General features: G+C 43.4%; 2 protein-coding genes across 2 annotated transcripts; both read left to right on the forward strand.

Moving 5' to 3' along the window:
- Window positions 1-3,453: 3,453 nt before the first annotated feature.
- On the forward strand, window positions 3,454-5,564 carry LOC127783671 (uncharacterized). Its single transcript, XM_052310866.1, has 4 exons — window positions 3,454-3,803; window positions 3,885-3,958; window positions 4,045-4,183; window positions 4,760-5,564. The coding sequence occupies exons 1-4, from the start codon at window positions 3,563-3,565 to the stop codon at window positions 5,341-5,343; spliced, it is 1,038 nt and encodes a 345-aa protein (XP_052166826.1). The 5' UTR covers window positions 3,454-3,562; the 3' UTR covers window positions 5,344-5,564.
- A 15,434-nt stretch (window positions 5,565-20,998) lies between these two features.
- On the forward strand, window positions 20,999-24,680 carry LOC127783670 (uncharacterized). The gene is made up of 11 exons (XM_052310865.1): window positions 20,999-21,366; window positions 21,459-21,546; window positions 22,208-22,357; window positions 22,502-22,633; window positions 22,897-23,041; window positions 23,132-23,170; window positions 23,256-23,330; window positions 23,551-23,610; window positions 23,736-23,800; window positions 24,135-24,225; window positions 24,305-24,680. Exons 1-11 carry the CDS (start codon window positions 21,117-21,119, stop codon window positions 24,347-24,349), a joined length of 1,140 nt encoding a protein of 379 aa, XP_052166825.1. The 5' UTR covers window positions 20,999-21,116; the 3' UTR covers window positions 24,350-24,680.
- The last annotated feature ends 109 nt before the right edge of the window (window positions 24,681-24,789 follow it).

Genomic DNA, 24,789 nt, shown 5'->3' on the forward strand with positions numbered 1-24,789 from the left:
ACTTGTGATGGACATATGACACAGGTAGGCGAGTATAGGTCCTAGTTAATCATAAAAGGGATGAACTAAAAAAAAAACACTGAACTCCTCAAGCAGCTAGCCAAATGAAAAACCGTTATCATCTTTTTTTTGGGGGGGTTGCAGGTATTCTGGACTTATTATGCATACTGGCACATCCAGTCCCAGGACCAAGCTAGCCAAACACTACAGCAGTTTCAGCTAGTGCACTCTGACCAAGTGACCTCACCAAGCAACAGCTAGTAGCTTTGACCTACTTGCAACAGCAGGCATCACAAAACACCAACTCGGATAGAACCAAAACCTCTCCTCAATTTGCCACATCTCATATACAGAGCAGTAACATAAATCAATCCAGACCTTGAGCCAAAAAGTCCAAACGAAAACGATCCAAACCACGTGACAGGAGTGAACTAAAAGTGTTAAAGTTGACTAAACAAAAAAACAAAAGCCCCTAATCCCATAGACCTAGCTGCCGACAATTTTCGAATTATGATCACTACTAGTAGTAGTATAAGTTCACTACAACCTGCAGTACTTACGTACTACAAACAGCGATTCCCATGAAGAACAAGCAACAAATCGATCGTATCGGCACGAAAAACAAAAGGGGACGAGGATCCTATCAAAAGAGAGAGAGAGAGGGAGGGAGAAAAGAAAGCAGAGGTTGAAGTAGAAGAAGCATAAAAGAAAGGAGATCAAGGAAGAAGGAGCAAGAGAAAGCAAAGCAGGAGAAGACGAACATAACGAATCACGAGAAAGCGGCCGTAACCAACTAACCACCTCTATCTTTTGCTTTCGTTGCTTCATTTGGACTTTGTACTCTCGGCATCTGCTCGCCTGTAACTCTTTTCGGTTTCCACTCTTATCTTAAGCTCACTGACCTCACACCCCAGCAAGTCGCCCCATATCAAACGCAGAAAGACGCACATATCGCACATACACAATTGCACAAGTAGCCATGATAAAACCAACGGCAGATTTCTTCTTTTTTTTAAAAAAATGGTAACTTCAGGTCCGATAAAGAAAAACTAATTTTGTTGAAATACCATCAGTTAAATAGGATTCGTTAAAATGTCGCTCTGAACCAGGATGGCATCGTCGGAATGCCATCCGAGATGATTTTGCAAGTCGAGGAGCTCACAAGTCGCAAGTCCCCGAGTTAAAACCAACCCCTTAACGGGTTCTACTTCGCGTATCAGCACAAGGCCCTGACCCTGCACATCCGCTGCCTCATCAGCAACGCCACCTTCTCTGCCACATGCCTCGTCTCGGTCTTCCACATGCTCACATTCCGCCGGTGAGCTCCTCCAACACTTGGAGGAGAAGTGCTAGGGGCAATATTGTCCCAGATGATATTTCGACGAAGCCATCCTAGTTGTGTGGTATTTTAACGAAGCCCATTTGAATGATACTCCCTCCATCTATTTTTGATAGGCATATTTCCAAATCTGAAAAAATTACTTTTGATAGACATATTTCAATCCAACCATCTATCCTCTTAATGACTTTCTCGGATTTAATGCGTGATTCTCTATTCTTCCATACAAGATTGGCTACATGAGCATCGAGAAATGTAAATATTAATAAATCGCTTGTTTACGAGAAATAATTAGTAGCATGCTTAAATAAAAGATAAGTAAAATTACTTATCTTTGGTCATTGTGTTAAGATAAAATATTACTATCAAAAGTAGATGGAGGGAGTAGTTTTTAGGTAGTCCAATTTTATGTGATGGCATAATCACAGTTTTCTCCAAATGTCGGGTGGCTGCCTAGGCTATTCGGTGTGCAACTTTTTTTTTTAACGAAATCGATGTGCAAAACAGATACCAATTGCTTTGTTAAAATTTAGAATAGCAGTGGAATAATCGCGGCATCCCTTGTTAGAAATACCAATGCTAAAGAAACTCTTGGATCCACTGGTATCACATTCTCTTTGATAATAGAAATGGTTTACTTGCATTGTTTTATTTTAATGGGAACTCATCGAGCCTCTACAATCACACAAAAATACAGGTCAACCATAGTTGTGGTATTGCACAGAGAACAGTTTTTCAGATCGAATTACACCTCTAAATCTAAAAATCATACATTTTTCACCCCAAATATACAAACCGGATAAATAACCCCCTTGGCTCAATCGCTGGTGGTTTTGATTCTACGTGGCAGTCCAGTTAACATTTTTTTTAAAAGACGGGCCCCACATGGTAGTTTTTTCACCATCTCTATCTCTCTCTCTCTTTCCCAACTCTCTCTTCTCCCTCCCCTCACCTCCATCTCCACCACCGGAGGCGAGCTGAGGACGGCGGTGACCGGGGGTGGGAGCCAGTTGGGGGTGGTGGAGGGAGACCGAGGACTGCTGCAATCGGTGACGGAGGCGTAGGCCGACCGGGCGCGCGGTGGGTGGCGGGTAGCAAGCCGACGGCAACTTATCTGCGCGCAAGCGGGCAGCGGCTAGGCGGCGCAACGGGTGGTGGCTAAGGCAGCGGCCGGTGCCAAAATCTCGCGCAATCGCGTCGCACCGTCCAAGAGCCGCACAAGCCGATGAGCGCCATCGCTCGCTCGAGAACCGATTCCCCCTCCCTGCCGCTCCCGCCACCGCTCCCCCAGCAGCGCCCGTCGCCGCTCTCCGCTCACCGACGAGCGATTCTCCCTCCCTGCCGCTCCCGCCACCGCTCGCCCAACCGCGCCCGTCGCCGCTCTCCGCTCGCCGACGAGCGATTCCCCCTCCCTGCCGCTCCCGCCACCGCTCGCCCAGCCGCGCCCGTCGCCGCTCTCCGCTCGCCGACGAGCGATTCCCCCTCCCTGCCGCTCCCGCCACCGCTCGCCCAGCCGCGCCCGTCGCCGCTCTCCGCTCGCCGACGAGCGATTCCCCCTCCCTGCCGCTCCCGCCACCACTCGCCCAGCTGTGCCCGTCGCCGCTCACCACCAACCAGTTCCAATCCTTCCACGCCCACCGCAGACCAAAGCCACGCGTGTAGCCGCTCGCGTTCAAGTTCCAACGCCAACAGCACACACAGATAGAAATATGACTTGTGGGCCCTATATTTTTTTATTTTTATTTTTTGCTGATTGAATTTCCACGTTGGTGCCACATGTATGTCACGTAGGATTAAAACCGCTCCAGATTAAGTGAGGGGGGTAATTTATCCGGTTTCAATAGATTGAGGTTTAATATGTCTGTTTTGTGGTTCGCAGGGAGGGGGGATTCATACTATCACAATAGTTAGGGGGTAATTTGTACTTTTTTTCCGTTCAATAATCATAGTAAAAAGGTTTTATCCCAATTGGAATTTAGAAGAAGAAAAGTCGGTTTCCAAATAGGAACAAGTATAAACTAGGGTGTAGGGGTGGACTTGACACGCGGGCCTGCAGCTCGGGCGCTTTCGCTTTTGAGGACTCTTCGAAAAGCCCTCCTATTTAAGCAGCAGGCCTCGCCCACTCTATCGTCTCGTCTCGTCTCGTCTCGTCTCTCCTCACTCCACTCGACTCCTCACTCATCCTACTCGGCAACTCACTCTGCTCTGCTGCACTGCAACGCCATGGAGGCAGCAGCCCAAGAAAGGGAGCTGCAGCTGCTGCAGCTGCAGGGAGTGTCCTGGCCTTTCCACGCGATGGAGGCAGCGAGAAGCAGCAGCTGGGACGCCACCACCAGCAGCGGCAGCAGCAGCGGCGCCAGCGGCGGCGGCGGCGGCGATTGCTTCCTGCTCGGTTGGGAGCCGCCGTTCGCCGCCGGCTGCCTCGGCGTCCTCGCCGCCGACGTCCACGGCCTCTTCCCACTCTGTACGTGCCCTGCTCGCTTTCTTTACCTATGTTCAAGCCTTCGAATTGGTGAATTAATCCGTGCACCGGCTTGGAGTGCAGACATGGAGTCGCCGCCGGCGCCGCCGCAGCAGGACGCGGTGGCATTGCCGGAGGAGCTCGACGACCTTCTCCTGGTAGTAATCTCGCACGAGACAAGAGCAAAGGCAACAGTTTCTTGCAGATTTTCGTGAGGGCCTACGCTAATCTGCTTCTCCTGCAGAATTTCTGGGACGCAAGCAGCGACCAGCAGCAACAACAACAACAGGTCGCCTTCAATTCCAGCTGCATCCTGCAGGAGAAGACGAGCAGCACCACTGCCACTGCAACCACCACCAACTCCAACTCCAACTTCTTCTACGGTGAGAAGAAGAGTTTGAAATTAAAATCTTTTACGCCTTTTTTCGCCTAAAAAACCACCAGCTTTTGCCACGACACGCGCAGAGCAGCAGCAATCCTCTGCGTTTTTTAGGTCCTCCATGACCTCGCACCACCAAAGGACAGAACACGAAGTCGTATAGTAATATTTTTTGTGTCATCAAATTGTGATTCTGTCAATGGCGATGGGACCCGCGGGGAAGATTAGCAGCACGTAGTTGTTGTCACGACCCCCATGATTTGTGCATGATCGATGCATCATTAGATTATAGTAGTGTATAGAATAGTGATGAGTTATGAGTATATAGTATTATAGCAGAGGATGCATTTGATGGCATGATGCGTCTGACCTTGTTAGGAACTGTCAGTGGCGCTTCTTTTCAAGTAAAGACAGATCTGGGTTTTACGTGGTTAGACACTACCCAGATTCTGCTAATCTTCTTCGTTACTGCTCTTGTTAACGTTGAGCCTTTACGTGATTAGTAGTAGGTGATTAGTTTACTATACTTGAGTAGGAGTAGATTATTAATAAGTGGTGTCTTGTCATCTTTTGCTTGCAGACGACGATGATCTCCTGGGCTCGATTTTCTCGACGGGTCCCACATTGCCAGAGAAAGGCGTGGCAGAGCCACTACTCAGCAGCTCATCCTCCAACTGCCAGGCGGACCCACAGGTCAGTGAGGTTAGTGGGGCCCAGCCGCAGGCCACTCCGGCCGCGCCAGGTGTCGCGCGGGCCCCACCTCGCTGCTCCTCCTCCTCGTCGCTGAAGCGCGCCGCGCCGGCGGAGGACGCGGCGGCGGAGGCGGAGTACTGCAGACAGAGCAGCAGCAAGCGGCGGAGGGAGGCGGAGACGCCGACGCCGGAGAAGTCGGCGGCGGCGGCGGCGGCGCCGGCGTGCAGGGTGCTGTGCCCGTTCGCGGTGCTGAAGCCGGACGGGCTGGACGGCGGCGCGACGCTGGCGGACATCAACGCGCGGATCCTGATGCGGCCGTCGCGGCCGGTGCGCCACCCCGTCGGCGAGTTCGCGTGCGCGCCGCGCGTGTCGGCGGACAAGCCGGGGCTCTCCGGCAAGGCCGTCGCCGGCTTCACCAGGCTGCACACCCCGGGACGCGGCACCATCACCATCATACGAACCAGAGGCTAGAACACGATGATTAGCTGACGACGAAGACGAAGACGATGTAGATTAGCCTAGCTTAGGTAGCAATCAAACTGGCTAGAACACTCTCTAGCTAGCTACTTCCTACTCCCCCTCCCCGATCGAGCTTAATTAATTGATTCCCATGCCGTGTAAATTACATGTGCCCGATTATATATATCGAGCCAGAAATAAAAATCTCAATCTTTTTTTTTTTGCATAAAATTCTCATCTTTGGTTCAGGGCCTCCAATGGGAAAGGCATTTCCATTGGATCGCTACCGCGAAGCTAATACTCCCTCCGTTTTAGGTTATAAGAGACGTTTTGATTTTGGTTAAAGTTAGCTTCAATTTTTTTCAAGTTTGTAGAGAAAAATAATAATATTTTCAACTCAACACAAATTTATTATGAAAATATATTCAATTATTGATTTAATAAAACTAATTTGGTATTATAAATATTACTATATTTGTGTATAAATTTAGTTAAATTTAAAATAATTTGACTTTTATCAAAATCAAAACGTTTTCTAACCTGAAACGGAGGGAGTAAGCAGCAGCGGACAAAGCTGTCTGGTGCCTCCTGTTCTTGTGCTCCTATCCCCATAGACAAACAGGTGGTGTTACGGCTGCTTAAAATTCCAGAAAGCTGAAAGCTGCTGGCTTTCCTTTTGTCTGCACCACCAGCGTGGCCCTGCCTCCTCTCCTCTTCATTCCAGCCATGGCTCACACAGAGACACAGAGACAAGATGTTCTTTTTTTATTTATTTTGGACTCAACCACTACTGCAATTATTTCTGGCGAGGTGAGATCGATGTATATGGAGATTGTTGCATTGCAAAAAAGCTAGCCTGCCTCATCCCTGCATGTGAACCGTATCAGGTCCACGCATACAAATGGCTCATGTACATGTATGGATGTATGTGCCTCTTGTTCTTTTGTTTCAAACACTGCTCGGCAAAGAGAATATACGAAGGGAGTAAAGACAGGGTAGAGCAGGACAGAACAAAATCACCAAAGCTTAAGGTGAGGAGAAGGATTAAAGAAAGAGAAGAGTAAGATGAATTTGGTTGAGGAAAGAAAAATAAAGGAGCAAGGGGATCGAGCATCTGGTGCTCGCTGAAACTAAAGCAAAGTGCAATGGCTTCATCATTGTGGCCACACAAAAGCAAAGCAAAGCGTGGCTGCTGGACACTGTAGACCATACGGCAAAAATACTCAACCTTGAAACAGAGAGCTAGCCTGCATAAGAGAGAAACAGAGAGAGGTGAGTGATTCTGTATCCCGTTCTGTCATTCAGATGTAGATCGATCGAGTGGCTGGCTGGCCGGATAGCTCTGATGCAGAATAAGGACGCGATACACAAGAACTTGGAACGAATGATGGTGGTGATGATGATGAAAAATGCAGAGCAAGTCAACACAGCGTGAGTATATTCTGCATAATGTGTTAGTTCATGGAATTCTGCAGACTAGTAGTAGTAGTACGTTTCAGACGGTTTCTGTCAAAAATATTTGGACGTCAGGTAGTATGAATGGAGTGAGCTCATGAGCAGCTGTGGTCAAAGCTGTTCGTGGTTGTCAAATTCATGACATCAAAATCTCTGTAAATACTTGTGGGGGCAGTAGTTACACATGTTAGGTCAGGCGTGTGTCTGCTTGAATCAAAGGGTGCAAGCAAGGCAAGGTGAAAGGAGATAATTGCCCAGTGGAAAATTGTTGGAGGCTTTATTTTATCTGAAATTCTTAAATCCATGCGAGTTGAATAATTTTACCTTTCGTGGTCAAAACTACTTGTCAACATGAATTTTTTTTCCTCAACATTTTTTTTCTTTCTGGAAGTAAATTTGAAAATTGAAGTATATGTGCATGTAATTTTTTGAATAGCATTGGTTCTAAACTCAAAATATTTGTACTACTATGAATTGCTATTAAGGTACTCGTGAACTCCACCTAGCCAAGACACCTTCTTGTGTTAATTCCCTCCAGCAAAAACAATTAAGGGACTCGTGATCTCGTGTGTGAATGGTAGGTCAGTGGCGTGGAGAACATTATGAGTTATGATTTGGTCCCTATGTTTGGTAGAGCACGCACACAAGTACACACTTGTACTAGTTAGTGATGCGCCTACAAATTGGTCTTTCTTGCTGAAAGAGAAAAAAAAAACTATATGCATATACAATGCAAACCAACCAACTTTGCTAATTAAACCGCACGAGTCACTTCAGTTACCCCTGGATTTTCGCTCGGTTTTGATTTGAAACTGTCAAGTGTTCAGTTGAAAATTGCCTCAAGTTCTATTTGAAACCTTGTATTCCCCCCAATTTCTAAGTGACAAAAAATTAGATGAAAATGGTTTTGATTTTGAACTGATCGAGAGTGATGAATCTAAAACGTTTAAAGGTAGTAAGAGATCAATTTGGCTAGAAAGATGCTGCAATTTGTGGTCAAAACCTTGGTGAGGTACTGAGGTATCTGCAGGAGAGCTAATTACAGCATGTTATCTAGTGCTTTTATATAGGTGAAACTGCTCCATATGCATGTAACGAGTGAATTAAATTCCGAAATGCAAATCATGAACGTCTGGTTCAAGCTTTGAAATTAATTCAACATTGTTACATGCATGGGGCTAACAGCTACTCCGTCCCATGCTTCTAAAGAAAGAAGCCCAGGCCAGCTAGAACTGACACGCCAATCAGTGCATGCACCTAAAAATCATACGGATTTGCCTTTTAGGTTCGATCCAACACAACCGTAGACTGTTTCGGTTTTGAAAGATGGTGACACTGACATCATATGCATGGCACACCAAAGGGGGGGAAAAAAAAAGAAAAAATGCAAGTTAAAATATATTCAGTGCATTGCATGCATGCATACTACACATGTATTACTGCCTCTGACAGGTCGGTCACTAGCGTCATCAGCAGGCCAGAAATTTGTACCGTTTCTAAACGACGCATGCATGTGCATACAAAATAATTTGCAAATGCAATGCAGCGGTGGTACGACTCAATATACTCTCTCCATTTTTTAATAGATGACGCCGTCGACTTTTTCTCACATGTTTGACCATTCGTCTTATTCAAAAAATTTACGTAATTATAATTTATTTTGTTATGAGTTGTTTTATCACTCATAGTTCTTTAAGTGTGATTTATATCTTATACATTTGCATAAAATTTTTGAATAAGACGAATGGTCAAACATGTGAGAAAAAATCAACGGCGTCATCTATTAAAAAATAGAGGTAGTATATCACAATATAAATGCAGGGTACAAAACAATCTAGCAGCAAATCTGTTGATCAGAGATAATCAGATAGGCCACTATATTATCCTATCATCTCTGGCCTTGGCTCCCATCTTTCGCACGCAAGTCAAAACATGATTACTTTTTTTCATCTCAACACGGATGATCTGATCGATGCCTAGCTACTGCGCTTTGAAACGGCGTGTGTCAATCATTGCCTACAAGCTTCCCACGGCAAGCAGACAAGGAGGAGGAGAAGAAACGAAGAAATGACAGAGGCCAAAATCTTTCAGGGAAGCAGCAGGCAGTGGCTGTCAAGTGTCAACCGGTGACAGACACACGAGAGCTAGCCGTCGCGAGTCAACAATTTTTTGTTTCTTCTCTTCGAAACTACCAAATCAACTCATCTTTTAAAAGCTATATCTAAATCTTCTATTATATACTAAAAGTCCATGAAACTTCCTACAAACGCTCTTAAGCCGCCACGTGGCGTTCTAATAAAATAGAGAAAATCCTAGAAATTCTACGAAAAAAGCAAAACATCCGACCATTGATTTTCATTTAAATTGGTGGACCCATTATTTTACACCATTAGATTTATCTCAAGAAAAAAACAACCAAATCCACCTCTTTCCATCGTTAGATTAGATCTGTTGAGACTCACGGTCAAGCACACCTCGCCTCTTTCCGTGCATGCGACGCACTGTACGCACACTTCCTCTCCTCTCTTTTGCTGCCCCTCCCCTCCTATTCTCTTTTCTATTTGTAAGCAATCTTTTTTTTATCAAGAAATCAACAGTTCGATGTGTTCAAAATAATTACTATAGTTTTAATTTATTTTGTAAGCAAACTATCAGACCAAGAAAATCCTCCGTCGATATATGGAGCAGTTCTACCCAGTGTTGTAACAATATAAATAAATTTCTTGAAGCTTTTGGAAAATAAATTAATTTATTTTAGGCATTTGGGTTATCAGGTGGTTTTTAAGAGAGCGTGCCCTACCTCTTCCTACGTATGTGCCTCCCTACTCTTACACGCTAATAAGTCTTAATTTATACAATTAAAAACTCAGTTTTGAATATATTTTAAATCATAAAAATATAATTTTGCGGGAACATTATATTATATTATATTATATTATACACTAAAAGTATATTAAACTCTCTACAAACGTTCTCAAACGGTCACGTGACACAGTGGCTTAGATAGGATTTAGAGTAAAGACGGTCCATCTATTTGTAACAGGTCAATTAAAAGGGTGGTCCACTATATAATTTTTATTATATTAACTAGCACATATACTATAGTTTTAATCTTGATCAATCTTTTAGGTGGTCCATGGCCCACAGTGCCACCTAGCTAGCTACGCCTCTGACATGACGTTCTACAAACGCTTCTAGGATGTCATGTGGCGCTTTAATAAATTTAAAAATAAATCATGCAAATTCTAATTAAAAAGAAAAAAATTTTAAACATTGATTTTCTTTAAATAGGTGGACCCAATAATTTTAATCTTAAAAATAAATCCGATAACCCCACCTTCACCCCCACCGTATGTGATCACACATGCAAGTACTCCTCCACCCTCCTTCTCTCCTCTGGGATCCCACTCTCCTCTCTATTTTCTAGCTAACTTTCCTATTTTCTAGCTAACACAAAATATATAAAAAAAACAATAGCTAAATGATCATGACTCTCAAGTTACATGTACTTTTCTCAATCTATTTGCTTTCTTGTGTTATTGTATAATTAAATGCATAATCCAAGATCCATATTGCCCATATTTACTATATAAAAGTTAGATAATTTGGTCGTTCTAACTACAAATATTTGAGCAAAATAGCATTTTGAAAATGATGGATGGATTCAAATATGTACGTCTAAAGTCCAGGTTCAATAACCACCAAGGAGCTTGGAACCATAATACATCCTTTGAACCCGATGGACACCGACGGCAGCAGTAGCATTGACTTCCACGAGTTCCTGAGCCTAATAGCATGCTAAAGGACAAGTACTGATAGGAGGGGCAGAGGGAGATGTTCCGCTTCTTCAGCAAGGAGTAGAAAATTGCTTCATCTCTAACACCAAGCCCTGCCATGTCATGTCCAATGTATCAGGAGAGGCTCACTAATGAGGAGGTCGACGAGATGATCCATGAGACCGATGGTAGCAAGCGGATCAACTATAACGAGTTCGTAAGTAAATTCATAAAAAAAATAAAACAAGCAATTTGATTAAAATATACATTAAACCATAAAAAATCATTAAAAGTATAAAAAACAACATGATTCCATGTAGAATATAAAATATCAAGAATTCGTATGAAAGTATGAGTTATAAATAGATAAAATTGGGAATAATAAAATAAGTATCGAAAGAAAAGTCCAAACACAACACGATACGAGATTAAGTACAATTTAAAATCCCTGAAAAGACAATTTAGAATAAAGCAATAATTTGATCTGAACACAATTCGAAATTAGACTCGATCACTAAATTCAAAATACATTAAACATTTTTCAAAGAACTTTTCTATGTTGATTCACATGCATAACGGATTGCATATATATGAAGCAATTAAAGAAAGGGTTAGCAGGGTGGGAAAAATACATTTATTATAGTTTGTCGATATTTCTTCAGAAAAAAGATACAATGAACATTCAATTAAAAATAGAAAATGCCTTACTTTAATTTCAATTTATTTTTTAGAACTATTTTCAAAACAAACTAATATGCATGCCCGCGCGAATGCGCGGGCTATCTTTCTAGTTTAGTGTTTAAAAGTTGTATTTTTCTGAAACGCAAGGAGAAATGTGTAGTGCATGGACACACTAACAGCTCTCGATCGATCAGTCATCAATGGCATGAACTCACAACGAAATGGCGGCAAGTATGCAGACAGGAGAGGAGGAGATCGAATTGTATAGGATTGGCCTGGCTGCATATGTTTGCATGGAATTAGGTAGTGGGTCGGTTTGGCCGGTATGGTTCATGCGAACTATGAATGCGTCTGCGGCCATACGTACAGGGTACAGATTGGATCGCGGCAGCATATGGGTGGACGAATTGGATACATTGGCCAATCATCATATCACAACATGCATTGGTGGAGGCCACTGTTGCAGCGTCGCTTGCTTGCTTGCACGTGTATTTACTTCTCGTGACAACATTTGCGACGCAGCCTACTCAGTTTGGTGGCGACGACGAAGTAATTTCACCGATCGATCAATCGAGAGCAATATTGCAGATGGATGCCCACAGATGGACAGATCTGTTCACTTTTTTCATTTTACTTTGCAGATCGAGAGATCAATCAGCTGGTGTGATCGCCATGGATTCTCAATTTATCATGGCGAAACTTTTTCTGGTGCTCAGGGCGGCACGCATATGAATGCGACGTACGCGATCAAACAACAACATTCAACAATATCGTTGAGCGAGAAATTAAAAATGCATCATTGCTCGCGGGGAACAGGAGTACCCTGCACAAGTAGTGCGGTGCATGCGGTGCACGTACCCACGCGCACAGAGGAAGGCGGTCGATCGATTCATCATCGATCGGACGGACCAGGTGGTCCATGTCATGAGGTAATAGTTTGAACCTTGACAAGGAGGCGTGGTATAAATGCCCTGATTTTTGATCCTGCAAAAGCAAAATGCCCGAAATATAATCAAGTGGTATTTTTGTAACTTTTTAGGGGATTGTGAGTACAATTAAGTGATTTTTTTATATTTTTTAAAACAAAATACAAACACATGCACACCCACCTTTATGGATACACGTGTGTATACCCTATCACTTTGAGCATCTCTAAAAGATTGGGATGATATATATATATATATATATATATATATATATATATATATATATATATATATATATATATATATATATATATATAATATATATATATATATATTAAGATTGACAAATTCACCACAAGTATTTTGTTGGGTACATAGCCCACTACGAAAAAAAATAGTTAGCCTAAATATGAATACTCATGCTATGTTTAGAATTTAAACCCGAGTACGTGAGCATATCCTACCACAATAAACATAACCAATTAAATAACATGTACTTTGCTATTTTTTTCTTCTTTCTTGAGAACTTGTAGTAACTCTTATTTAAAAAAAATGTAGTAGCTCTTACAATAAAAATGGTTGTTTTATGTTTCCTTACACTTATTATGCTTAAGTTTAATATTAGGTCATGTTTAGGGGTGAGATATTCTTAGAACTACATGGTGAGTAGCTAGTGGGGAGGTTAGGTTTCCCAGCTTTCCAACTTACACAGGTAATTCATTTTCTAGATTATACAACTATTGATTCTTAAAATCTGAGTGAATTTGGAGAGCCCAAGATGCTACGAGAAGTTGTAGGCCTATAACTGTTATATATAAGCTCCTCTAAACAGGACCTTAGTGTTCTATTTTTTTTCTTCTTTCTTAGAACTTGTAGTGGCTTAAAAAAGTTGTTTTATGCTTGCTTACACTAGCTGTATGATTAAAGCTCAATTGTTCAATATTATTGTTTCATTCTGTGGTAGTTGGCCCACCACTCTTGAATTTACATCAAGCCTCATCACTAAATCTGCGCATACCATTTTCTGAACCAAGAATTTAAGAAATTATTGGTGGTCCAAGTTTAAAAAAGTTTGATCAAACATTTTACTGAACCTCAAATATTATATGTGACCGGATTTTTTTTTTCACAGATAAAAGAATGACATACATTTGCGGCCCATGCCATTTTCTAGCCTATCAGGGGCTTGGCTTATTATCGGGCTTCAAAAAGCCCAACCCAGCCCAGCCCAGCCCGAAGCCCATCTCGGAACAGGCCTAGGTGGCTAGGTCAACATGTTTTCCTTTTCTGTGATCAATCGAACGCGTGGAACATGTGTGAACTCCCATCGACGACAAAGGGACGTACAGTTCACGGCCGCACGGGCGATCGCGACGGACGGCGAGCATATATTGGTGGGGCTCCTCTCCCTGTTGCAAAACCCCATTCGCCTCGCCTTTCCTTTCCCCCCTCCTCCTATACACTGTCGATGGGTCGTGTCAGCCACGGCCCACGCACGGCACAATGCGCCGCAGAGAAGCAGCTCGCTCGCTGCCGTCGCCCGCGCGCGCGCGCCGCGGGCGCGCGGATCGACGGATGCTGGGTGCAGCGGTGGTCACGGCGCACCCACCCACCCACGCACGCACGCGTCTCCTCCTCCCCTTCGCTCGCGGCTCGCCGTCGCGTAGGTTGGGGCGCCCGCGCGCATGATTGCAACACCACCCACGCGCGCGCGCGCGATCGCGCACAGGCAGAGGCGCAGAAGCAAACCCAAGAAAAAGCGGTCGACGAGAGGGCGCGCGCGACTGCACGATCCGTCCGTCCGTTGGGGGTGGATTTTATCGACTTACCGTCGGTAACCGGGCTTACCGTGGAGGTACGGTAATATAAATACCACCGTAACCTCTTTAAATTTAAATAAATTTTAAAAAATAATTTAAATTTTTAATAAATTTTACACGGTTTTATACGGTTTTTCACGGTTACCGCGGTTACTGCGATTTAGGAAACCCTGGGGCCGCGGGGGCACGCGGTTGCACGGCCGTAAAGGCCGTAAAGGTCCTTTCCCGGACCGGCTCGGCCGTTTCCCTGTACGCTTGGACCCCCCCGCGACGAGCGAACAAATCCTTACGAAATTAACGTGTCTCATCCTCCTATAAACTCAAACATCGCTGGTTCTTTTCATGGCGTACGTCGATCGATCACGAGGCGATCACTGCTAACGACGGCGGTAGTGGACATAGGGCCGGGCCAGCACGGCCGACGGCGACGATGGCGAGGGGGAGAGGGGGAGCAGCATGGCCGGCCCAGGCGCCTAGCTAGTACAGAAACCAGTACTACGTTCGTGCATGCATGCTGCAAACCGGCTGACACTCTGGAACTGGAAGGCCAGCTGCTGCTGCTGCAGCTGCAGCTGCTGCCTGAGACAATTAGCAGTGGCCCTAGCTCACCCTCTGCCCAGGCTTTGGTCGATCAGATCAATCGATAGATCTACCTACTATATATCTCCTCAGGAAATCAGAAAATCACTCGCGCCCGCGCGTCGCAGCTAGCCAGTGTGATCAGCACATGCTTTTTTGGTGCTTTTTTTTTGTACAATGATTGTCGCGGTCGAGCAAGTATAAAGTATAATAGTAGGCTATAAACCGGCTAAATACTAAGATGGAGGAGAGAAGAGAGGAGAGAGAGAAGAAGCATGCTGTAAACTTATAGTCGGCTTGAACACAAGAATCAAGAAACTCTTTGAGAGAGATAAGTAGACCATGTATTAATTGTAAAAAGCTAACTATTAGTATATGGGTAGGCTAAGAAAATGCTACAAAGAACCTTATAGCCAATAGAATCGGCTGTATTATTAGTCTTGCTCTTAGCTAAGCTCGACGACGCTGCGGCGCCACCAAGTGTAGAAACCAAGCGCGACACTGCAAGTCTGAGACGCTTGTGCACAGTGAAGTCTGCTAGCCGCGCGCGAGAGAGCTGACCCGCTGCATGCTCCGCTGAGTGTGAGCAGCTAGCATAGCTGATCAAACACTGTGCGTCACGATGCTAGCGTCTACTACTGTAGAGGCTGCCTTCATGGGCATGCATGGGCTCAAGGGCTCAGGGCTCCTTTGCATGGCAAGCGACGCCGTGGTGATCACTGTAGCTAATGTGTCAAATCAAATGTGTGTGGTACCGTGTACAGGATTGCCCACAGTTTTTTCACGTTGCTCTCGTCCTGTCCTCGTTTGTAGATTGTGTATAAGGTGGTTGGAGTCAGGCCAGGGGAGCCTTGTTGCTTTCTCTCTTTTTTTCTGCATCTGCTGCTGAGTGCTGAGTGCTGAGACGAAGGGGAGGGAGAACAGGATGCAGGTGTTGCCAGAATGTTGGAGGAGTGGAGATTAATTACAACAGCTTTTCCTCTTTTTTTTTCCACCTACTACTATCACCGGTGGGGCTGAATCTCGCATTATTCATAATCCTTTTTCTAAGGATATATATCATATTAAATTGCATGCTTACTTAAAACGCATGTTTGAATAGCAGCTCCCTATAATTAAGGAGCCGGATTGGAAAACGAAAATGGATGGATAGCAGCCCCCTATAATTATTTTTGACGGAAAAGCAGCTCCCTATAATTAAGGAGCCGGATTGAGAAAAAAATGGATGGAATGGAAACAGAAATGGATGGAGGGTTAGAACAAATTAAATACAATGGGAAGAATGGACAGTTTATATTAAGGCTTCCTTCGATTCTGCCGCAGCTGGTGGGCTGATCATGGACGAGAAATAATGTACTTCCTTCGTTTTATATTATAAGACTTTTTAGCATTGCCCATATTCATATATAAATCTAGACATATATGTGTGCCTAGATTCATTTATATATATATGAATATGGGCAATGATAGAAAGTTTTATAACTTAAAACGGAGATAGTATATAATTAATTAAGTATATATTATTATAAATTTAATAAAATAGTTTTTTTATTTTTTTCATAAACTTTTATATATAAACATTTTACACGAAACACATTGTTTAATGGTTCAAAAAGCATGTTCTTAAAATAAAGTGTAGAGCCCTCAGACTAAATCGACCGCATCCTAAACCTGTTTTGAAGATATAAGGGACAATTGCTTATTTGACCCTGTTTTGAAGCCTAACTACCAATATAACCCTACTTTTTCTAGTTTGCTTATTTGACCCTACTTTTTTAAAACGAACACTCCGTTTGGCCCTGTTTTTTTAACATTGTTAAGTTTTCATTTAAAAAAAGAGAAAGAAATACAATTATTTTTCGTAATGACCAAAATACCCTCGACCAAACCCTATCATATCTACGTCTCTCCCCGTATTCCGTCTCTCTCTCTCTCTCTCTGAGTGCTGGTGGCGGCGGTGGCTCGTGGAGGGAGAGTGGCGGCGACCGCGAGGTGCGGCGGCGGCGGCGGCGGCTCGTGGAGGGAGGGAGGGGATCCGCATGGCGCTGGCTCGCGGAGGGAGGAGCGGCGACGCCGGCCTGTGGAGGGAGGGAGCGGCAGCGACCGTGTGGTGCGGAGGAAACAGCGGCGGCGACCGTGGGGGGATCCGTGCCGGCGCCGCCGTCGTCGGTCGTCTTCCACGTCGTCGAGCCGCTAGCGGCGCTCCTCGTCGCTGAGCTGCCGCTCCATCGCAGCCACCGCCAGCGGAGGGCCACCTCGTCGCCGAGCCGCCACCGCTCCTCCGCAGCCCTCCGCATCCGCCGCCAGCGGCGGCCCTCTGCGTCGCGCCATCGAGCCGCCGCTCCTCTGCATTCGCCGCTCCTCCGCCACTAGCGGAGGGCCGCCTCGTCGTCGAGCCGCCGCCGCTCGTCCGCAGCCCTCCGCATCCGCTACCAGCGGCAGTCCTCCGCGTCGCGCCGCCAAGCAGCCGCTCCTCCCGCCGCCCCTCCGCGTCACCGAGCCGCTGCTCCTCCGCAGCCGCTGCCGCCGCCGTCGCCGCTCCTCCGCTGCCGGCGGAGGGCCGCCTCGTCGCCGAGCTGCCGCCGCTCTTCCGCATCGTGCCACCGAGCTGCTGCTTCTCGGCAGTGCTCTGGTGAGAGAGCGAGAGAGAGAAAGTAGAGAGAGAGTGGATAAGAATGAGTGGTAGAGGATAGATGGATGTATTAGGGGCATTTTCGTCATTTTACCACTTAGTTAATGGTGTTAACTCGTCTTAACAGAATAGGGTCATCTTTCCTCTTCGATTTTGAAAAGCAGGGTCAAATTGGTAGTTAGCTTTCAAAATAGGGTCAAATAAGCAATTGCCCCAAGATATAATGTCTCAATCCCATTAGGCAAACATGTCCGGAGAGTGTAGAACTTCATGACCAATGTGAATTGCTGAGGGATAGCTAGGACATTGACCGGCAATATCTGTACCCTTTACAAGACCGATCCGTTCACCCTTTTCTCCTTTTGTGTCTTCTGGATCAATGACATCAAGACGTGCCCAGACAAAAGTAGTAGTGCAACTTCAACAAGACACAGCAGCAACCCAGATGGCCGTGCTTGAATCAACTGAAGGAGACACATAGGCCTTCCAACTTTTTATCAGCGAATATGGTCCTAACTTTTGAAATGCACGTCATGAATCTTTTTCTATAGGCAAATGTTATTTTTTTTTAATTTGTAAGGACAACTTTTGCACTTCATGTGAAAAGTACAATAGTTACACATGTAAGTCTCTCTCCCAAAAAAAAGTTACACATGTAAGATTTGTGCATGCAACTATGAGGAAAATTGGAAATGGCTCATGAAGGGCTAAACTAGTTCGGATGGCTTGATTTTTGCATGTGAGAATTGTATCCCAAGAGTTTGTTGGACAAGGAAGAAATGGACATGGAAGCTTGAATGAAGGGCAAATAGCTAATACGGTCACTGAAGTTTCACTTCAGGTTTAGTTTAATTCTTGAGGTTTCAAATCGTCCAAACGAGTCCTCCAAATTAATCATTTGGGTTAATATAGTCCTTGGACCCAAAAAAACTGCCACGTGAGTATGCCAAGTCATCCTCGCATGCAGTTGTATGAACGAAATAACTATTCTACCTTTATATACCATATAGAAAAGAAAGAAAAAAGAAGAAGAAATGGTTCACACATGTATGATCGTTTTAGAATTTTCACTTACGATTGCTGTAGCCCAGCACTGATCGCGTAAATTCCTTTGTCGGCCACCCATCCACAACATTGCTGGGCCTGGCCTTTTTTTTCGTTTGTCTTTTCTTTCTTTTCTATATGGTACATAAGGGTAGAATGGTCATTTCATTCATACCGTTGTATGTGAGAATGACTTGGTATACTCACATGGCATTTTTTTATGGGTCTAAGAAATATATTAATCCAAATGATTAATTTAGAGGATTTTTTTGGACAATTTTAAACATCACGGACTAAACTGAACCTGAAGCAAAACTTCACAGACCGTATTGGCTATTCACCCTTGAATGAACAACCTGTTTTTCTGCCTGTACCCACCATGCAACACCAATTCAAATTTGGTTCAGCTCGGAATTGGTACTTTTTCGTTGCTGCTGCTTGCAAGTTTTTCTCACCTTCTTGCGAAGGCCGCCCGGCTGGCACGTTGTTTTTTCAATGTAATGATGTATAATTATTTTGCGCGTTCGTGAAAAAAAATATTCTCTGGCTGTGTTTATTTTTCCTCTAATCTAAAAAAACAAGCTTACAAACTCAATCTTTTCTAGCTAGCAAAATCCTTCTTTTCATGACATGATAAAAAACAATCTTATAAGGCCTAAAACAAACTAATCTTGAACATCTGGTTGGGCATCAGATTTAGTTCTGTTGGGCCTAGCTGGGCTACTCAAGCCCATCGATGAAGCAAAACTGAGGCTACTCTGGCCCAATTTCTTTTACCAGTTAACTTATGACAAGTCCAAACACTATCATTTCATAGAGAAAATAAAAAAAAGTCTATTTGCCTCCCTAAACTATGGGCCGATTCTAGTTGGCATTTCTCAACGGTAACAAAACCTAATACAGAAGAGGTTACCTTTAACTATCAAAATCGGCTCATTTTGCTTCTTCGAGTATTTTGGTCGGTGGATTTTTTTTTTCTAATTGATATTTGTGTGGTATTATTTGTCTAATGGGTATGTTGACTTGATCAACACATGCTGATATGATATTCACGTGGCAATTCAACCTTAAAAGAAAAGAAAACCATAGGACACATCAAATAAATCCGTTGATGGCAATGTCACGCAAGCGTCACGTAGGAGAAAATCACCATCAAAACCACTCCAGGAGGCAAAATACATTGGTTTTACTAGTTGAGGTAGTCTTAATATTTGATTTTGTGATTAAGGATGCGAAATTAGACTTGATCACACAGTGAGTTGAGGGAGTTAGCATGGACTCTAGCTTCTTTCACAATAGAGGACGATCATATCTCTAGCACATTGTAGGGAGGACAAATGAATCTTGGCGGTACGTATGGGAACGGAACAAATACTTGGTCCGTCACTGACAATGCTTTTTTCCCTAAATAATTTGCCTCCGGCAAAGTTGAATTTCTACATTACTTACTGCAAGAGAAATGCAAGCACAAAAATACGACATCTTAAGCATATTCTGAACTAAAGACAAGCTCTTGTGCTAGATAACACGATTTATAAGCCTTCTTGCATGCCAAATATAGATGTCATAGTTGTATTTGGACTTTAATGACTAATCGGCCTCATGCGATTTCTTAAGTCCTTTACCAAACTATGTGTTCCATGTTCATCCAAGGAAGTAACTTTAGCAACAGGATAATCAAGAGAAGACACGACCACATTAAACATCTCAATCACTCGAGCAATATGGAAGGAATGAAATGGCAGGTTGTTTGCAACGCGTCCCTCTCCTTATTGTCTAAATGCAAAGCTTTATTTTTATCGTTTAGCACCCTTTAGGTACCGGCCTCCCTTTCATTCTCTTACTATTTTTTAATATGTACGTGCCACACTTCTTAATATAAGTGGAAATTGCTTATGTAGCATTACATATAGACTTTAAGCTATTCACTCAAATACTACTTATGGCATTTGCTGAAACTATCTATGGGACACATTCCCTTAAAGGGTACCACAGAGAGGATAACACTAACACATAAGCAAAGTGAGTAGTGGTCTTGGTTTGGCTTTTTTGTTTTTTCTAGATGAACTTGATATAGATTGCTCCAGTATTGTCAATAAAGATAAAAATATACAGTGAACGACACTGGGTAGAGCTTATTTATCTAGAGGACAGAGTCTGACAACTCCACCTTCCAATTGTACACCTGATATGCAATCTTAGAACATCTTTAGGTCTGCACATAACAATGATCATGAAGCCTTGTTGGACGGTCATCTTGTTTCTCTCATCGAAGGTAGATAAATAAGAGCAATTGAATTTGAAGCTATTCATCCATTCTCTGGCACCCTGTTAAATATCAAGAGCAGAGCTTGAGCTCTATCCCAAAATTTCATTCTCGAGTCTCGTCATTGTGTTGAAAGTATTCACAAGCTTTTAATCTATATCCATGGACATGAAAGTCCAAAACCTGTTCATCTTTTCTATAGGTGCCAACGGAACCATAGTCATTGAAGCTAGATTTCTAGCTAGACCCACTCTATTTTTAACCTTGTCTCTAGACTGCTTTGCTTTTTTTTTTTAAAGAGAGATGGGCACTCTAGACTAGCCAATATTACAACCATGGATATTTTGAACTCTATTTTCTATACCTCAGACCTCTAATCGTACTTTCACTTTCACAAATTCATCAGAACTACCAAAAATCTCTCTATATAGTATTGCAGCATTTCTCATTTTATCACCAAAGTTAAATAAAGGGTTTAACCGAAAAACGGGGGAAAGAAATAGGCAAAGACAGCCACGCGATTTTTCTCAGGGCGATCCACAATATCTCGTCACGGTCTGGGCCTCTGGGGCGCCATCCACCGGCGATCTCGGCCGCCGCCCGCCAATGGCCGCCGCCGCAGCGGCTAAACCCTTCCCGTTCCTCGCCGCCGCCGCCGCCGCCGCCTCACGGTCCCCACTTCCCCTCTCACCCGCGGCACGGCCGGCCCCAGCCTCGTCCCGCTTCGGCGACCGTCGCGCTCCCGCGGTGGTCGCTGCCACTGCCCGCCGCCGCGGCGCCCATGGGGTTCGAGCTCTCCGGCCCCTTCTCCTTCCCCGCGCCTCCGCTTCTCCCTCCGCGAAGACCGCGGCAGGAGGTATGCCCGGTGTAACGGAACTGGTGCTTTGGTGCGAGGTTGGGGTTGCCGGGTTGAAGTAGTGACAGGCAGTTGTTTGTTTGATTCTGAAGGCATGTCTGACCCGGAGCTAAGGATGGTGCTCGAGCTCGCCACCGACGAGGAGCTGATGGAGTTCGAGGAGATCCTATACGGTACCAGGTTCGATTTCTTGCTGGTAGTTCTAATGCTTTGTGGTACTGAAATAAATAATTGGGTGTGTGGATTGGTTGGTTCTGAAATAATTTCGATAAAATTCCTATTCGCGGTTAGTTGTGGGGTATGTTGTGAAATGCGAATTAATACTTGCTGTTCTATTGGGTATTCCGTTGCTACCTTCTGTAATTATGCCACTGTGACAGTAAATAGCAATGTTTTATGATTTGCCTGTCATGCAAATTTGCAGCGCCCAAACCTTTGTAAGTACAACAAATTTGTGAAATATCTTGCCACTACTATTTTGCTGCCTGTAAATATGTGGCATGAAACATTTAATTAGCTTCTGCGTTATAGTTATGAGCCACAGATGGCCAAACCCAAGCCTGCAAATTTATCTAAGATTAAGAGGTAAACTTTACTGTACCTATGATGAAATACATCTGTTATTGTATCTGACGTGTTGAGCATGGAGTTACCAATTTGTAAGAACTTCCTTTTCTCTTGATTTTTTATTTGCTTTGCTCACTGATTCAGTAACTCAGTTAGACTCACCTACTGACCTACTGAGTTTGTAATGTGAGAGCCATAGTATCTGTGAAGGAATATTTACCAATACTATTCCAATATTTCACCTTGCAATCAAGTAAATTTGTTTTCTATGCAGCTATTTTAGCCCACTGCTAAAATCAATTGCAAAAAGACCCAATTCAGATTATGTCGATGCTTTGGATGATATTGAGGAGAGAGATATTTTGATCTCAAAATTAGAGTCGAGGTTCCTGTATCTTGCTGCCGATGCCCGCTCAATCATAAGGTCAGTCAAGTAGCCTTTTGTTTTCTGTCTCAAATAGAAGTAGCCTTTGATTGGATTGACTTTTCTGTTAGTCAGCCAGCTTTAGTTCATCTATTTATTGAAGTTTTAACTGAACATTTGCACCTTTAAACTTGTATTTCATAGGGGATCTCGACCATCATACAGGAATGTCTTACTTGGAGTGAGAAGAGAACTTGGTGTTCGCTGCTCTAGTAAATTATGCACGGCAGACCTTGAGGCAGAAATATTTCTTCACCTGCTAGATGAATATTCGAGGTACTTAAAATATGGATGGAGAAATGTATCTGCAAACAAAATACCCTTCCGGAAAACAGTGCTTCCCTAAATAAATCATGTAGTCATCATCGCATGCAACTGCCATTTCATTTTTTGAACAATTTTCTTTGATGTCATTGTCACCATGAAGTATTCACTTTCTATCTGTGAATCCTTTCACAAGTCTGCAGTCTGCTACTCTCTTTAGAACACTAGTGGTCTTGACTCTTGAACATTAACATTTTTAATTGTCATGCATTCAGCCGTCAGAAAGGCCCAGATTTATTTCTGTGGAATAAACAGAAATCTCCAAAAGACAACTCTAGCCTTGGAGTTAACAAGTGGATGGTGCTTACTGATTCTGCTTGGAAGATTGGAGCAAAAGGACTAGAAAGTGCATTCTTGAAGGTTCTTTGTGATCCTCTTTATTATTATTTTCCTTTGTATCCCTCCAGTTTTTCTTTTTCTTTTGACTAATTCAGTTTTTTTTCCTTGAAGGGTGGTAGTGCATTGACTCTGAAAATGATCTATGAATCGGTAGGTATACTGTTTTATGAAGTTAGATTGATTTTACTTTTTCTTACAGCATCATTAGACATTAATGGACTTATCATCATGGTAGTTAGCCAAGAGACTATCTGGAAAGCTGCTCATGGAGGCTGGTAAATATGAGATAAAGAAAGAACTTCTAAAGCAGGTATATGTATTTTAGTTGATATCTGTAAGCAATTTTTCCTGATTTTATTATTTGCTCATCTCATATCTTTTAACAGAATAATAGATATACTCATGTTCTGGCCCCACCTGAAAAATGCAGTAGCATAGCTTGATACACAGATCATATACACAAGCTGTAACTATTTTTTTAATTGTTATAATAAATATCCTTTGGGAGTACTGAGGTTTGCCATCTGCAGGGTGGACGATTAGCTGCTGTTAATCTGGAGTCTCGAGCTGGTTTGCTTGCAGCTAGGCAGGTAACATTCTCATCTGTCAGCAGCTACTTCCATGCATAATTGGTATATTATGCTCCCAGTATTATCTGAAAAACTGCACATTTTAGATGGTCGGTTGAATAATCCTCTTGAATGTATGCATGCAGGGTTTGGCACGTGCAGCATCTAGATATGTTGGTCTTAGGAGTGTCATGACGTTTCTTGGACCAATGTATGTTTCTGCTAATATATCTTGAATCTGTTTGTTGCTGTATTTTTTTAAATCAATAATACACTATCAGGTTTCCGCATGTTTCTATAAAAAATTTGACCTCTTTTCCTTTTTGGTCAATAGTAGGTTCTTATGGTTAATTTATTTTTGGGTGCATGATGTATTCATGTTTTGCTACTTCAACTTGCTGTTCTGAGTTTACTGTTTGTCAGATCTACTTTTTAAGTAATGATTCATTCACAATAAGCTTCTTCAAATGCTTTGTTGTGTTGAATTTTGAGCAGACTATAAATCAGTTACTGACTCTTCTGTTCTACAACTTCTTGTTGCAAAGAATGTGGGGGACACTCTTGGCTGACATTGTGATCCAAATGCTTGGGACAGACTATGCTAGAATTGTGCAGGCAATCTATGCTTTTGCTCAGGTGAGCTTCTGATTGTTCAGTTTTTCGTCCAGTAACTCACTGTCCATCCATTGAGTTCACATCTTAGCCTTTCTAACAGATTCGGCTGACTAGGACATCTTACATAGAATCTCATGAAGAATAATCAACAGTGGGACATTTCTGGTCTGGACTAACAGGGCATTCTGGGCCCATAGTGTACATTCTGATCATGCAGAACATTTTTGGTTGAGTGCTGGCGCAATTCTCCCAAGAGGACTCGAGGACAGTAAGTTCATACTTTCACAGAAGTTGTGCAGCTGATGTAAATGCATAGAAGTTAGATGACAGAACAATTGATAGATGCTAGGTAGGATAGATGGTACAGATGACACACAAATCATCTATGCTTTTGAATTCTCCAAGGTTTAAGGCTGCTGGTTAAGTGAGAGCTTGTTATACATTCCAGGAAAAATTAATTTACTGCCACTATAGAATGGTGTAATTGTATTTAAGAAATAGCTCACAATGACCATTAGGGCCACCTACTCTCTAAACGCGGTAGTTGTGAATGAATATACATCCACTTCACACTTCCACGGGGGC

The sequence above is a fragment of the Oryza glaberrima genome, chromosome 9 (genome assembly GCF_000147395.1).
Source record: "Oryza glaberrima chromosome 9, OglaRS2, whole genome shotgun sequence".
Classification (NCBI taxonomy): domain Eukaryota; kingdom Viridiplantae; phylum Streptophyta; class Magnoliopsida; order Poales; family Poaceae; genus Oryza; species Oryza glaberrima.